The 11,826-nt window shown below is 26.8% G+C and overlaps 3 protein-coding genes across 3 annotated transcripts; 1 reads left to right on the top strand and 2 right to left on the bottom strand.

Annotated features, from left to right (window-relative positions):
* Positions 1–333: 333 nt before the first annotated feature.
* On the bottom strand, positions 334–4,672 carry LOC143220506 (uncharacterized). Its single transcript, XM_076446142.1, has 6 exons — positions 4,577–4,672; positions 4,261–4,495; positions 3,958–4,180; positions 958–1,054; positions 642–876; positions 334–560 (listed from the first exon to the last, which is right to left on the bottom strand). The coding sequence occupies exons 1-6, from the start codon at positions 4,670–4,672 to the stop codon at positions 334–336; spliced, it is 1,113 nt and encodes a 370-aa protein (XP_076302257.1).
* A 1,220-nt stretch (positions 4,673–5,892) lies between these two features.
* On the top strand, positions 5,893–7,208 carry LOC143220497 (isocitrate dehydrogenase [NAD] subunit gamma, mitochondrial-like). Its single transcript, XM_076446133.1, is given in 3 exon segments — positions 5,893–6,108; positions 6,271–6,706; positions 6,709–7,208. Coding segments are annotated over 3 exon segments (1,152 nt in total).
* A 612-nt stretch (positions 7,209–7,820) lies between these two features.
* LOC143220493 (putative ATP-dependent RNA helicase DDX10) lies at positions 7,821–11,405 on the bottom strand. The gene is given in 13 exon segments (XM_076446129.1): positions 7,821–7,953; positions 8,058–8,449; positions 8,524–8,609; positions 8,612–8,719; positions 8,806–9,020; positions 9,105–9,281; positions 9,372–9,555; positions 9,640–9,802; positions 9,884–10,085; positions 10,163–10,284; positions 10,700–10,972; positions 11,055–11,246; positions 11,310–11,405. Coding segments are annotated over 13 exon segments (2,343 nt in total).
* Positions 11,406–11,826: the final 421 nt, after the last annotated feature.

Raw genomic sequence — 11,826 nt, 5'->3', positions numbered from 1 at the left:
AATTCCATAAAAAAAAAAAATTAATCTCAAAAACATAGAAACATACTGAGTTCCGTTTTTGTTTTGACAATATAGCGGAAATACTTCTGCCAATGCAGAAAAATTAACTAAATCCGTTTCTATGTTTTTGAGATTAATTTTTTTATGTAATTGATAAAAATATAAATCGTTAATTATCTAATAATGACTTACATTGTTTTTCACAACCTTCAGTATACCAATAATAGAATAATTTTATATACTGCAGATGAATGTTTTCTTGTTTAGTGAGTATTCAACTAAGAAAAAAATTATGTTTTATACATTGTTTGTCACATACCGGAAGTCTGAACACTACTCTGCATCAGCTTTTGTTGAACTTTCATCGTCATGAGCAGGGCTATGCCATGACAATCGTTCTTCATAAAATTTTATGACAATTTGTGGACATTTTTCATTTGCTATTCGAGCAGGAACTAGATCAGCATCATCTGTTCCTTTCCACTTCATTAAAAACATCAATTCTCCACTTGAATCCGTTGCACCAATAATTCGTTCGGGTTCCAAATTTCTGTCAAAACCTAAATATAATTAAAATGCAAAAGTAAAGATCATGTTATATATCCTTTAAATAAATTATTTAATATCAAAATGTTAAAGACCTTCAGGTTTTTTTTCTTCCGTCATTTTTTTCTTAGAACTTGTCGGCAAAAGTCCACCTGAACCTTTTCGTTTTTTTTGTTCTTTATCTTCGTGTCGTTTGCCAGTCACAGCTGCTTCTTTTTTCTTGCGTTGTTCTTCAAATTGTGCAATTAAATCTGGACAATCAAGATTTTCTTGTGGCTCCCACGTATTTTCTTCATTAGAATATCCTTTCCATTTTAGAAAATATTCAACCTAAATTATTGTAAAAAATTAGTAAATAACTATTTTAATGAGTATAAATAAAAAACTGCACATATATTTTAAATTACATACCTTTCCTTTAACTACTCTTCTATCCAAAACTTTTTCAACGCTAAATTCTTCACCTCCTGCAGTTTCTGCGGGTGATGATTCCTTTCCTTTGCTCATTCTTTTTTAATACTGTAAATACATATAATGACATGATAAAGAATAACAAAGTAAAAGTTTTAAACTAAAGAACAAAAAAAGAGAAGTTGTAATGTGAAAATATAGCTTCAATACAAATACGTAGTTAAATTTAAAATATTGACCTCATAAAAAAGACATCTTTAGAAAAATTATTACAGTATAACATATCGATATATTAAATAATTTTGTATGAAAGAAGCTTTAAAGACGCTAAGAGAAATGAACACAGTGCAAAATGCAACAGCCGGGAAGCAGTTAAAGAGTTTACTTACCAATTTATATAAAGATTTGGTAATAAATGATATGAATTCATATTAAATTTTGTTAGCATTATATATATAACTATCCGATTGTAATTTTTCATTATGGTACTTACTTAAAAGGTAACGACAAGTAACACAAAGACGCAAATACGTATTACACGGCGGGTTTTCTGGCACTTTAGCGTCTTGTTACCGCGTTGCCGCGAAAAATAGCAGGGTGACCAACAGATAATCTGTAAAGGATTTTACAAATTTATTATTCCTTAGAATTAAAAATTTAATTTTTCCGATATAGTTAAAATTGTTAACATTAGTCCACAGATATTAATTAATTAGAAAAATTAAAACGAACTTTGTAATTAATACAATAGCATTAAAATATAATATATTTGTATCATAAACAACGGTTTCTCTTTAGATGTTGTAATTAATCAATTCAAAGCATTTGTACGTTAAACTTTTTTTTTGAATATTACTTACTTAATAATTTTTATTTTATTATTTAAGTTCTTCACTGAGATAAAATATAAAATTTCTTAAATCATAATTGAAAAAATGCTTCCTAATACAGATCTACTACAGGTATCTAATACAGTATAATTATTTTTAAAAATTATCTTTTTTAAAACATAATCTAACCAAGCAATTAATTAATTTTGATTTTAATTTTATATATACTCTTATTAATTTTATATGGTGAATAACAAATATTGAAAAATATTTGCTTACTAATATCAAAAAAGAGTATTGTAGTAATGCTGGTAGTTGGCACTATTTAAAATTTTAATATTTGTTTTCTATTCTACAAAAATTATAGTTTAAACGGCGCTGAAAATTTTGGTTGGCAAGGACTTTCAAGGTATTGTTAGAATAGAATAAAGTCACGGTATGTGGTAAAACTATTTATTTTATTCACATTAAATAATTAATATTAAAATTTAATTATTTTTTGTAATTATTTTACAGAATATTCTTCAAAATGGCTGCCCGATTCATTATGAAATATTTACGTCCAAAAACTGTTGTTCCCCAAATCCATAGATGTGCTTCAATTTCTGCTTTTGAAATACAGCATAAAACTCCAACTATTAAAAAAGTAATGCCTATACCAAAAGCTCATTAAGGGGGACGATAGTTACTCTTCTCCTTGGTGCTGGAATTGGTTCAGAATTAATGACCTATGTAAAAGAGGTATATAAACATCATTTGGATACTTTTAACCCTTTGTACTCGAGTGGCGACTGGCAGGCACCATGAAATTTCGAAGACCTGTATTAATTAATTTACCAAATTTAAGATGATATAACAATACGCGAAAAATCGGAATCGAATAATTGTATGTGTTAATTATTACACCATTCTTTGTATAGCACTCAAAAAAATAACGTCAGTTTTATGGCAGAAAATCTGTAAGTTTCTACTCTTCTGTAGCTAAAAAATCGCCGAGTGCAAAGGGTTAATAAAGAAAATGACCTTTGAGTATGTCATTGCGCACTTGTTTTATTAGATTTTTATAGTAAATGTTCTATTATATTTTTTAATAACATGCTAATGAAAACATTCTTATGTAATTTTATTGTACATTTCTTATAGGTTTTCAGTTATGCAGGTGTACCAGTAGATTTTGAAGATGTAGACATTGATCCAAATGCAAATGATAATGTGGATTTAAATTATACTATTACTTCAATTCGTAGAAATGGTGTAGCATTAAAAGGAAACATTGAAACTCGTAGTACAGAAGCTGGTGTGACTTTCTCGAAATGTTGCTCTTCGAAATGAATTAGATCTTTATGTAAATGTCCTACATTGTGTGTCATTCCAGGTGTAAATTGACGACATAAAAATATGGATATTGATATTGTTATTGTTAGACAAAATACAGAGGGAGAATATGCTATGTTAGAGCATTAAAATGCAAAGGGTGTGGTAGAAAGTATGAAGGTTATTACAAGCACTAATTCTGAACGTGTAGCAAGATATGCATTTGTGTATGCTAAGCGCAGTGGAAGAAAAAAGGTTATCACAGTTCATAAAGCAAATATAATGAAGCTTTCTGATGGATTGTTTTTAGAAATGAATCTTTAATTTGATACTTCATACAAATTAATAAACTACATATTTACTTATATACTAAAACATCACTTTTTTGTAATTGAATACTCATAAGATAAGAAAACATTTATCTATAATATATAAAATTATTATATTATTATTATACTGAAGTTTGTGAAAAACAATGTAAGTCATTATTAGATAATTAACGATTTGTAGTTTCATCAATTCTATAAAAAAAAAAAAAATTGATCTCAAAAACATAGAAACATATCGAGTTTCTTTTTTGTTTTGACATTACAGCGGAAGTACTTCTGCCAAATCAAAAAAATTAACTAAATCCATTTCTATGTTTTTAAGATTAATTTTTTTATGTAATTGATTAAAATATAAATCGTTAATTATCTAATAATGACTTACATTGTTTTTCACAACCTTCAGTATACCAATAATAGAATAATTTTATATCCTGCAGATGAATGTTTTCTTGTCTAGTGAGTATTCAACTAAGAAAAAAATTATGTTTTATACATTGTTTTTCACATACCGGAAGTCTGAACGTTACTCTGCATCAGCTTTTGTTGAACTTTCTTCGTCATGAGCTGGGCTATGCCACGTCAATCGTTCTTCATAAAATTTTATCACGATTTGTGGACATTTTTCATTTGCTATTCGAGCAGGAACTAGATCAGCATCATCTGTCCCTTTCCACTTCATTAAAAACATCAATTCTCCACTTGAATCAGTTGCACCAATAATTCGTTCGGGTTCCAAATTTCTGTCAAAACCTAGATATAATTGAAATGCAAAAGTAAAGTCATGTTATATATTCTTTAAATAAATTATTTAGTGTCAATATTTTGAAGACCTTCAAGTTTTTTTTCTTCCGTCATTTTTTTCTTGGAACTTGTCGGCAAAAGTCCACCTGAACCTTTCCGTTTTTTTTGTTCTTTATCTTCGTGTCGTTTACCAGTCACAGCTGCTTCTTTTTTCTTGCGTTGTTCCTCAAACTGTGCAATTAAATCTGGACAATCAAGATTTTCTTCTGGCTCCCACGTATTTTCTTCATTAGAATATCCTTTCCATTTTAGAAAATATTCAACCTAAATTATTGAAAAAAATTAGTAAATAACTATTTTAATGAGCATAAATAAAAAACTGAATATATATTTTAAATTACATACCTTTCCTTTAACTATTCTTCTATCCAAAACTTTTTCAACGCTAAATTCTTCACCTCCTGCAGTTTCTGCGGGTGATGATTCCTTTCCTTTGCTCATTCTTTTTTAATACTGTAAATACATATAAAACATGATAAAGAATAACAAAGTAAAAGTTTTAAACTAAAGAACAAAAAAAGAGAAGTTGTAATGTGAAAATATAGCTTCAATACAAATACGTGATTAAATTTAAAATATTGACCTCATAAAAAAGACATCTTTAAAAAAATTATTACAGTATAACATATCCATATATATTAAATAATTTTGTATGAAAGAAGCTTTAAAGACGCTAAGAGAAATGAACACAGTGCAAAATGCAACAGCCGGGAAGCAGTTAAAGAGTTTACTTACCAATTTATATAAAGACTTGGTAATAAATGATATGAATTCATATTAAATTTTGTTAGAATTATATATATAACTATCTGATTGTAATTTTTCATTATGGTACTTACTTAAAAGGTAACGACAAGTTACACAAAGACGCAACTACGTATGATACGGCGGGCTTTCTGGCACTTTAGCGTCTTGTTACCGCGTTGCCGCGAAAAATAACAGGGTAACCAACAGATAATCTGTAAAGGATTTTACAAATTTATTATTCTTTACTATTAAAAATTTAATTTTTACGATGTACTTAAAATTATTAACATTAGTCTACAGATATTAATTAATTAGAAAAATAAAAACCAACTTTGTAATTAATACAATAGCATTAAAATATAATATATTTGTATTATAAACAACGGTTTCTTTTTAGATGTTGTAACCAATCAATTCAAAGTATTTGTACGTTGAACTTTTTTTTTAAATATTACTTGCTTAATAATTTTTATTTTATTATTTAAGTTCTTTACTAAAATAAAATATAAAATTTTTTAATTTATAATTGGAAAGATGTTTTCTAATACAGTATAATTATTTTTAAAAATGATCTTTTTTGAAACATAATTTAACCAAGCAATTAATTAATTTTAATTATAATCTTATTTATGTAAATAAAAAATATTGAAAAATATTTACTTACTAATATCAAAAAAGAGTATTGTACTAATGCTGGTAGATGGCACTATTTAAAATTTTAATATTAGTTTTCTATTCTACAAAAGTTATAGTTTAAACGGCGCTGAAAATTTGGGTTGGCAAGGACTTTCAAGGTATTGTTAAAATAGAATAAAGTCACAGTATGTGGTAAAACTATTTATTTTATTCACATTAAATAATTGATATTAAAATTTAATTATTTTTTGTAATTATTTTACAGAATATTCTTCAAAATGGCTGCCCGATCCATTGTTAAATATTTACGTCCAAAAACTGTTGTACCCCAAATCCATAGATGTGCTTCAATTTCTGCTTTTGAAATACAGCATAAAACTCCAACTATTAAAAAAGTAATGCCTATACCAAAAGCTCATTACGGCGGACGGCATACAGTTACTCTTCTCCCTGGTGCTGGAATTGGTCCAGAATTAATGACCTATGTAAAAGAGGTATATCAACATCATTTATATACTTTTAATGAAGAATATGACCTTTGAGTATGTCATTGCTCACTTGTTTTTTTAGATTTTCATAGTAAATGTTCTATTATATTTTTAAATAATATGCTAATGAAAACATTCTTATGTAATTTTATGTTAAATTTCTTATAGGTTTTCAGTTATGCAGGTGTACCAGTAGATTTTGAAGATGTAGACATTGATCCAAATGCAAATGATAATGTGGATTTAGATTATGCTATTACTTCAATTCGTAGAAATGGTGTAGCATTAAAAGGAAACATTGAAACTCGTAGTACAGAAGCTGGTGTACTTTCTCGAAATGTTGCTCTTCGAAATGAATTAGATCTTTATGTAAATGTTCTACATTGTGTGTCATATCCAGGCGTAAATTCTCGACATAAAAATATTGATATTGTTATTGTTAGACAAAATACAGAGGGAGAATATGCTATGTTAGAGCATGAAAGTGCAAAGGGTGTGGTAGAAAGTATGAAGGTTATTACAAGCACTAATTCTGAACGTGTAGCAAGATATGCATTTGAATATGCTAAGCGAAATGGAAGAAAAAAAGTTACCACAGTTCATAAGCAAATATAATGAAGCTTTCTGATGGATTGTTTTTAGAAATATCAAGGAAAGTTGCAAAAGATTACCCAGATATTACTCATAATGATATGATTATTGATAATACTTGTATGCAATTGGTTTCCAATCCACATCAATTTGATATTGTATTAACAACCAATTTATATGGAGCAATTGTATCAAATGTAGTATGTGGTTTGTTAGGTGGGGCTGGATTATTAGCAGGTAAAAATTATGGTGATCATTATACAGTGTTTGAACCAGGTACTCGAAATACTGGCACAGGTATTGCTGGAAAGAATATTGCCAATCCTATTGCAATGTTAAATGCTGCCGTTGATATGTTACGTCATCTTGGACATAAGCATCATGCTATTTTAATTCAGAATGCCATTAATAAAACTATTAACCAAGGTATCCATACTCGTGATCTTGGTGGAGAAGCTACAAGTAGAGAAGTTATTGATACTATAATGAAACATATTAAAATAGCATCTAATTAAGACTGATAAAATGTATCATATTAAAAACTAACATTATAATGTAGAAATGTACGTATGTATTCAATTTTGCTTTTTAGTAAGGATATTACATTGCTTGGTACAATGTTAGAATATCATTGATAGCAATAACCATATTTTTTGTTTAAAAGAAATTCTCTACAATTGTGTAAATCGCACAAAATTATACAAAGCAGTTTTTAAGTAAAGTGACAAATTTGATACTTGTAATATAGTAATATTTTATGTAATATAAAATGGTATCATACATGGAATTATTAAAAGTTAAATTTTGTAAAATATATATTATAAGTGCTAGTATCAATAGAAATTAAATATTGTAATTACTCTTACAAGGACGTGTTTGAGATGTAAATCTTTTTATTTGCATCTCATTAAAAATATTTTCTTGCAATTATATAGTGTTTATACATATACTTAACAGTTCTATCGTAATGGTAAATCATTGAAGAAATAATTTATAGTAAAATATACTAGTGGATTTTATTTATTTTATCTCAGTGACAAGATATTTAGATAGCAGACATTTAATATTATTAACAACATTGTATCATAGAATATAAAATATTAAAATTTTGATCTATGTATAATAATCTAATTTTGTAAAAGTTGTAATGCTAGTTCCTCATCTGCTTTTAAATTTACATTATCCATTTCAAGAGATGCTCTTTGTTTCTTCTTTTTCTTTTTATATTCATCTTGTGTTATTAGTTTCTTTTTAGATGGTCTGTAACAAAAATATAATTACCAAAGATGAAAATAATGCTAAAAATAAAATAAATATATTTTTGTAGATATAATGTTTTGAATGTCCAATATTAAAATGCACACCTATGTATTTGGCTTTCCTCTTCACTTTCCTGTATATTCAAAGTATCTGAAATTCCTTTATAGCTTTCTTCGTGCTTGCCATAAATTTTATCTGGATCAGGTAACCAAGACAAATCTGGACCATTACATTCATCATCGCTAGCAGAATTGTCTTCAGTATCTTCAATTTTATCTTGATTACCTTCTTCATCTACTTTTCTTTTATAAACTTTTAATTTTCGTTTTTCTTCTTTATGTTTTTCTTTTATTTTTTCTTTAAAGCGTTGTTTATCAAACTTATCTTCTTCACGCAATACCTGCTTAGCTATTTCTATGTTTATTCCAGAATCGTCTTCATTTTCATATTGTTTAGCTAAGTCTGAGATTTTAACTTTAGTGGGATTTACTAACTCCTATAAAAAAGAATATGTTATAATTATATATGTATGTATTAAAATTCTAATAAATATAAAACAAATCAGTCAACCTCTCCTTCATCATCAAAATTAATCTTTTTATTTGGTACTATTTTTTTTCGAAGAATTTTTTTAGCTATTGCAGCTTTTGTAACTGCTTTTTTTTGCTTAAACCTTCGTTTTCTTTTTCATTGACAGAAATTGGTATATCATCAAGGTCTATATTTTTTCGTTTTACAGTTAATATATCACTGTTATCACTATCATCTATGTAGGAAAAGAAAATGATTACTGTATCAAATAAATATAAAAAGAGTATATAATTTAATAAAATTTGATATTCATTTCTATACCAAGTGTAAAATCATTTGGGTTCATTGTTTCAGATGTAATTCCTCGTTCTTCGTTGTCTTTACAGTCATTAATATTTACTTCATTTCTATCGTGATTTAAGCCACTATCGACAGTTAATTGTTTTGTTCCTTCAATAAATTTATTAGATGGTTGTCGTTTTTGTTCCATTCTTTGAAGGAATCGAATTCTTGGAGGTATAGCTAAACCTAAGGATCTAAATATACAAGTCAATCGCAACATAATGAAACAATAATTATATATACCAATTTAATTATTACACAAATTTGTAGAGCTTTACCTTGCAAATGAATCAGTATTTAATGCATGAATATTGAAAATTTCTTTATCTTTCATTAAGAAGACTGATTTTATATATGTTACAAATGCTCTCTGAGCACTTTCTTTCAATGAAACATCTCTTGCCAATAGTGCTTCTAATTTACGTTGCGGAGATTGTAATTTGTTTGGATTAATTCTAAATGAATATTACTTATTTATTTAAATATACATATATACATATAAAATATTATGAATATAATTTATTTAAAAAATAATTTTAAATTACTGTATCATTGATATTGGAATTTTTCGTTCTTTAAGTTTCTCCACCATTTTTTCTTCAGAAGGTAATAGAACTAATAAGCATTCTCCATCTCGTTGAAATCGAGCTGTTCTACCAGCACGATGTATATATGCATTTACATCTTCAGGGCAATCCATTTGTACAACCCAATTCACAGCAGGGAAATCTAAAATTTATTAGAACTATAATCATTGAATAAAGTTTCCAAATTTTTGTAATATTCACACGAATAAATAGTTTTCTACTATACCTAATCCACGAGCAGCAATATCAGTAGCAAATAAGACTGCGAATTGTTTTTTACAAAAAGTTTCATAAATTTCCATCCTTCGAAGTTGATGTAAAGTTCCATAAAGTGCTAATAAACTTATGCCAGGTCTTAATCGACAAAACGCTTCATATATATATTTTACCTAAAAAATAACGAATATCATGATTACTTTGGGTTTTTAAATGAAAACAGTTATATTAAATATTATTATATTAAATGATACCTGTTTACAACTGGAAAAGAATATAATAATCTTTTGTTTTAAATGATTCCTTATAAATGACCATAACATTGATATTTTATCTTCTAAAGTACAAACAACATAACTTTGTTGAAGTGCTTCAGGTGTGGTATATATAGCATGCTCATGAACCGACACGTACATAGGATCTTTCAAACTTAGCCTACCTAAATCTCTTACAGATCTGTTCAAATGTAACATGGACATAATCTGATCAAAACAATGAAAGATTATATTTTATTTATTTTTAAATATACATACTTTGTTTGTGTTGCAGAGAATAAAAGGGTTTGTCGTTTTGAAGGTAGATTTTCGATAATAGAATTCATAGTTTGTTCAAAACCCATATCTAAACATCTATCAGCTTCATCTAATACTAATACCTATAATTTCCAAATAAATTCATTGCTACTCCTCTGATAAAGACCATGTAAGAAATATATAAGCCAATTTTTGTTAATTTTTTGATTTTCATATTACTTAATAATATGAAAATTACTTAATAATATGAAAATAGGACTTTAATACAATAAAGAAAGGAGAATGATTTCTTATAAGATATAAGTTTATAAAAACAGATAAGTTTTTTAAAAAATTTTAAAAGTGAACAAAAATGTATGTTTATCACTAAAAGCAAGTGAAAACATAATTTTAATAACACAAGATTAATTCAAAAGGTACTGGAGTTTCAAATTAAAAAATTTTGTCCTCTATAAGAAAAAAAAGTGAAGTACACTCTATAAGAAAAAGATATATATCATACAATAATAATTTATTTGGATTTCTATATTTATTTACCTGCATATTTATACAATTAAATAATGGATTTTCATCCATATGTTGCAACAAACGACCAGGGGTACATATAATAACATTGCATTGATCCATACGTCTTCTTTCAAATTTTAAATCTTTTCCACCAATAATAAGACCAGCAGAAATATCATGATGTTGTCCAACTTTTCTTAATGTTTCATATATTTGATAAGCAAGTTCTCTGGTTGGTGTAATTACAAGTGCGCCAAGTCCATCTAATCTTGTCCACTGTTTACAATATAATATCTCTAAAACCTTAAACAATTCAAAATTTACAAATTTGTTGTAAATTATTTTATTACATTTATTATTACACGAATTGGGTTAAATTATGTACTGGTATAAGAAATGCTAAGGTTTTTCCACTCCCAGTTTTTGCTGCTCCTAAGATATCATTCCCACGCAATGCAAGTCCTATACTTTGTCTTTGAATATCAGTCATTTCAAAATAATTATTTTCTGCCAAGCCTTTTAATGTTTTTGGCGAAAGCGGGAAATCTGTAAATTTTGTTGCTTTCGTTTCATCGATCTGTAAACATATAACCTTTATAGAAACATGTTTATAAATTTGGGAAAGGAAATTAAAACTTACAGTATCATATTTCGATTGTAAATCTGTAATTATTCTTGTTTCTGATATTTGTTTTTTCTTTATATTGTAGACTTTTACTTTGCCTTTCTTTGACATTGTACGTTAGTCTTATTTAAAACACGTTCTATACCATCTATTTATAAGGTTATGTTTATAATCGACGTATAGCGAAAACACACCGTAATTGAAACCAGGTATTAGCCCTTAACGTGTTATTATATTAAAATACTCGAACGAATACTTGAATATTTGAATCGAGTGATAAATTTTTAATACTGATATTTAAACTATGTAAAAATATATTTACACTTTTCGTAGAAAATAATAAAATATATAGGAAGCATAAAATAAACATATATAATTATACGAATCGTTAATTTTTTTAACAAAATATCATTTCAACTTTTTATTAAATATTACATATCGTTACTAATTTGTTAATAAAATGAAGTAAATAGCTAATTAAACTATCGTAAAATGTAAAAATCGTATAATTTTATATATGATATTAATTCTT

Source organism: Lasioglossum baleicum, unplaced genomic scaffold (assembly GCF_051020765.1).
Source record: "Lasioglossum baleicum unplaced genomic scaffold, iyLasBale1 scaffold1092, whole genome shotgun sequence".
Lineage (NCBI taxonomy): Eukaryota > Metazoa > Arthropoda > Insecta > Hymenoptera > Halictidae > Lasioglossum > Lasioglossum baleicum.
Note: the sequence above shows the minus strand (reverse complement) of the source record. Positions and strands in the feature narration are given on the sequence as shown.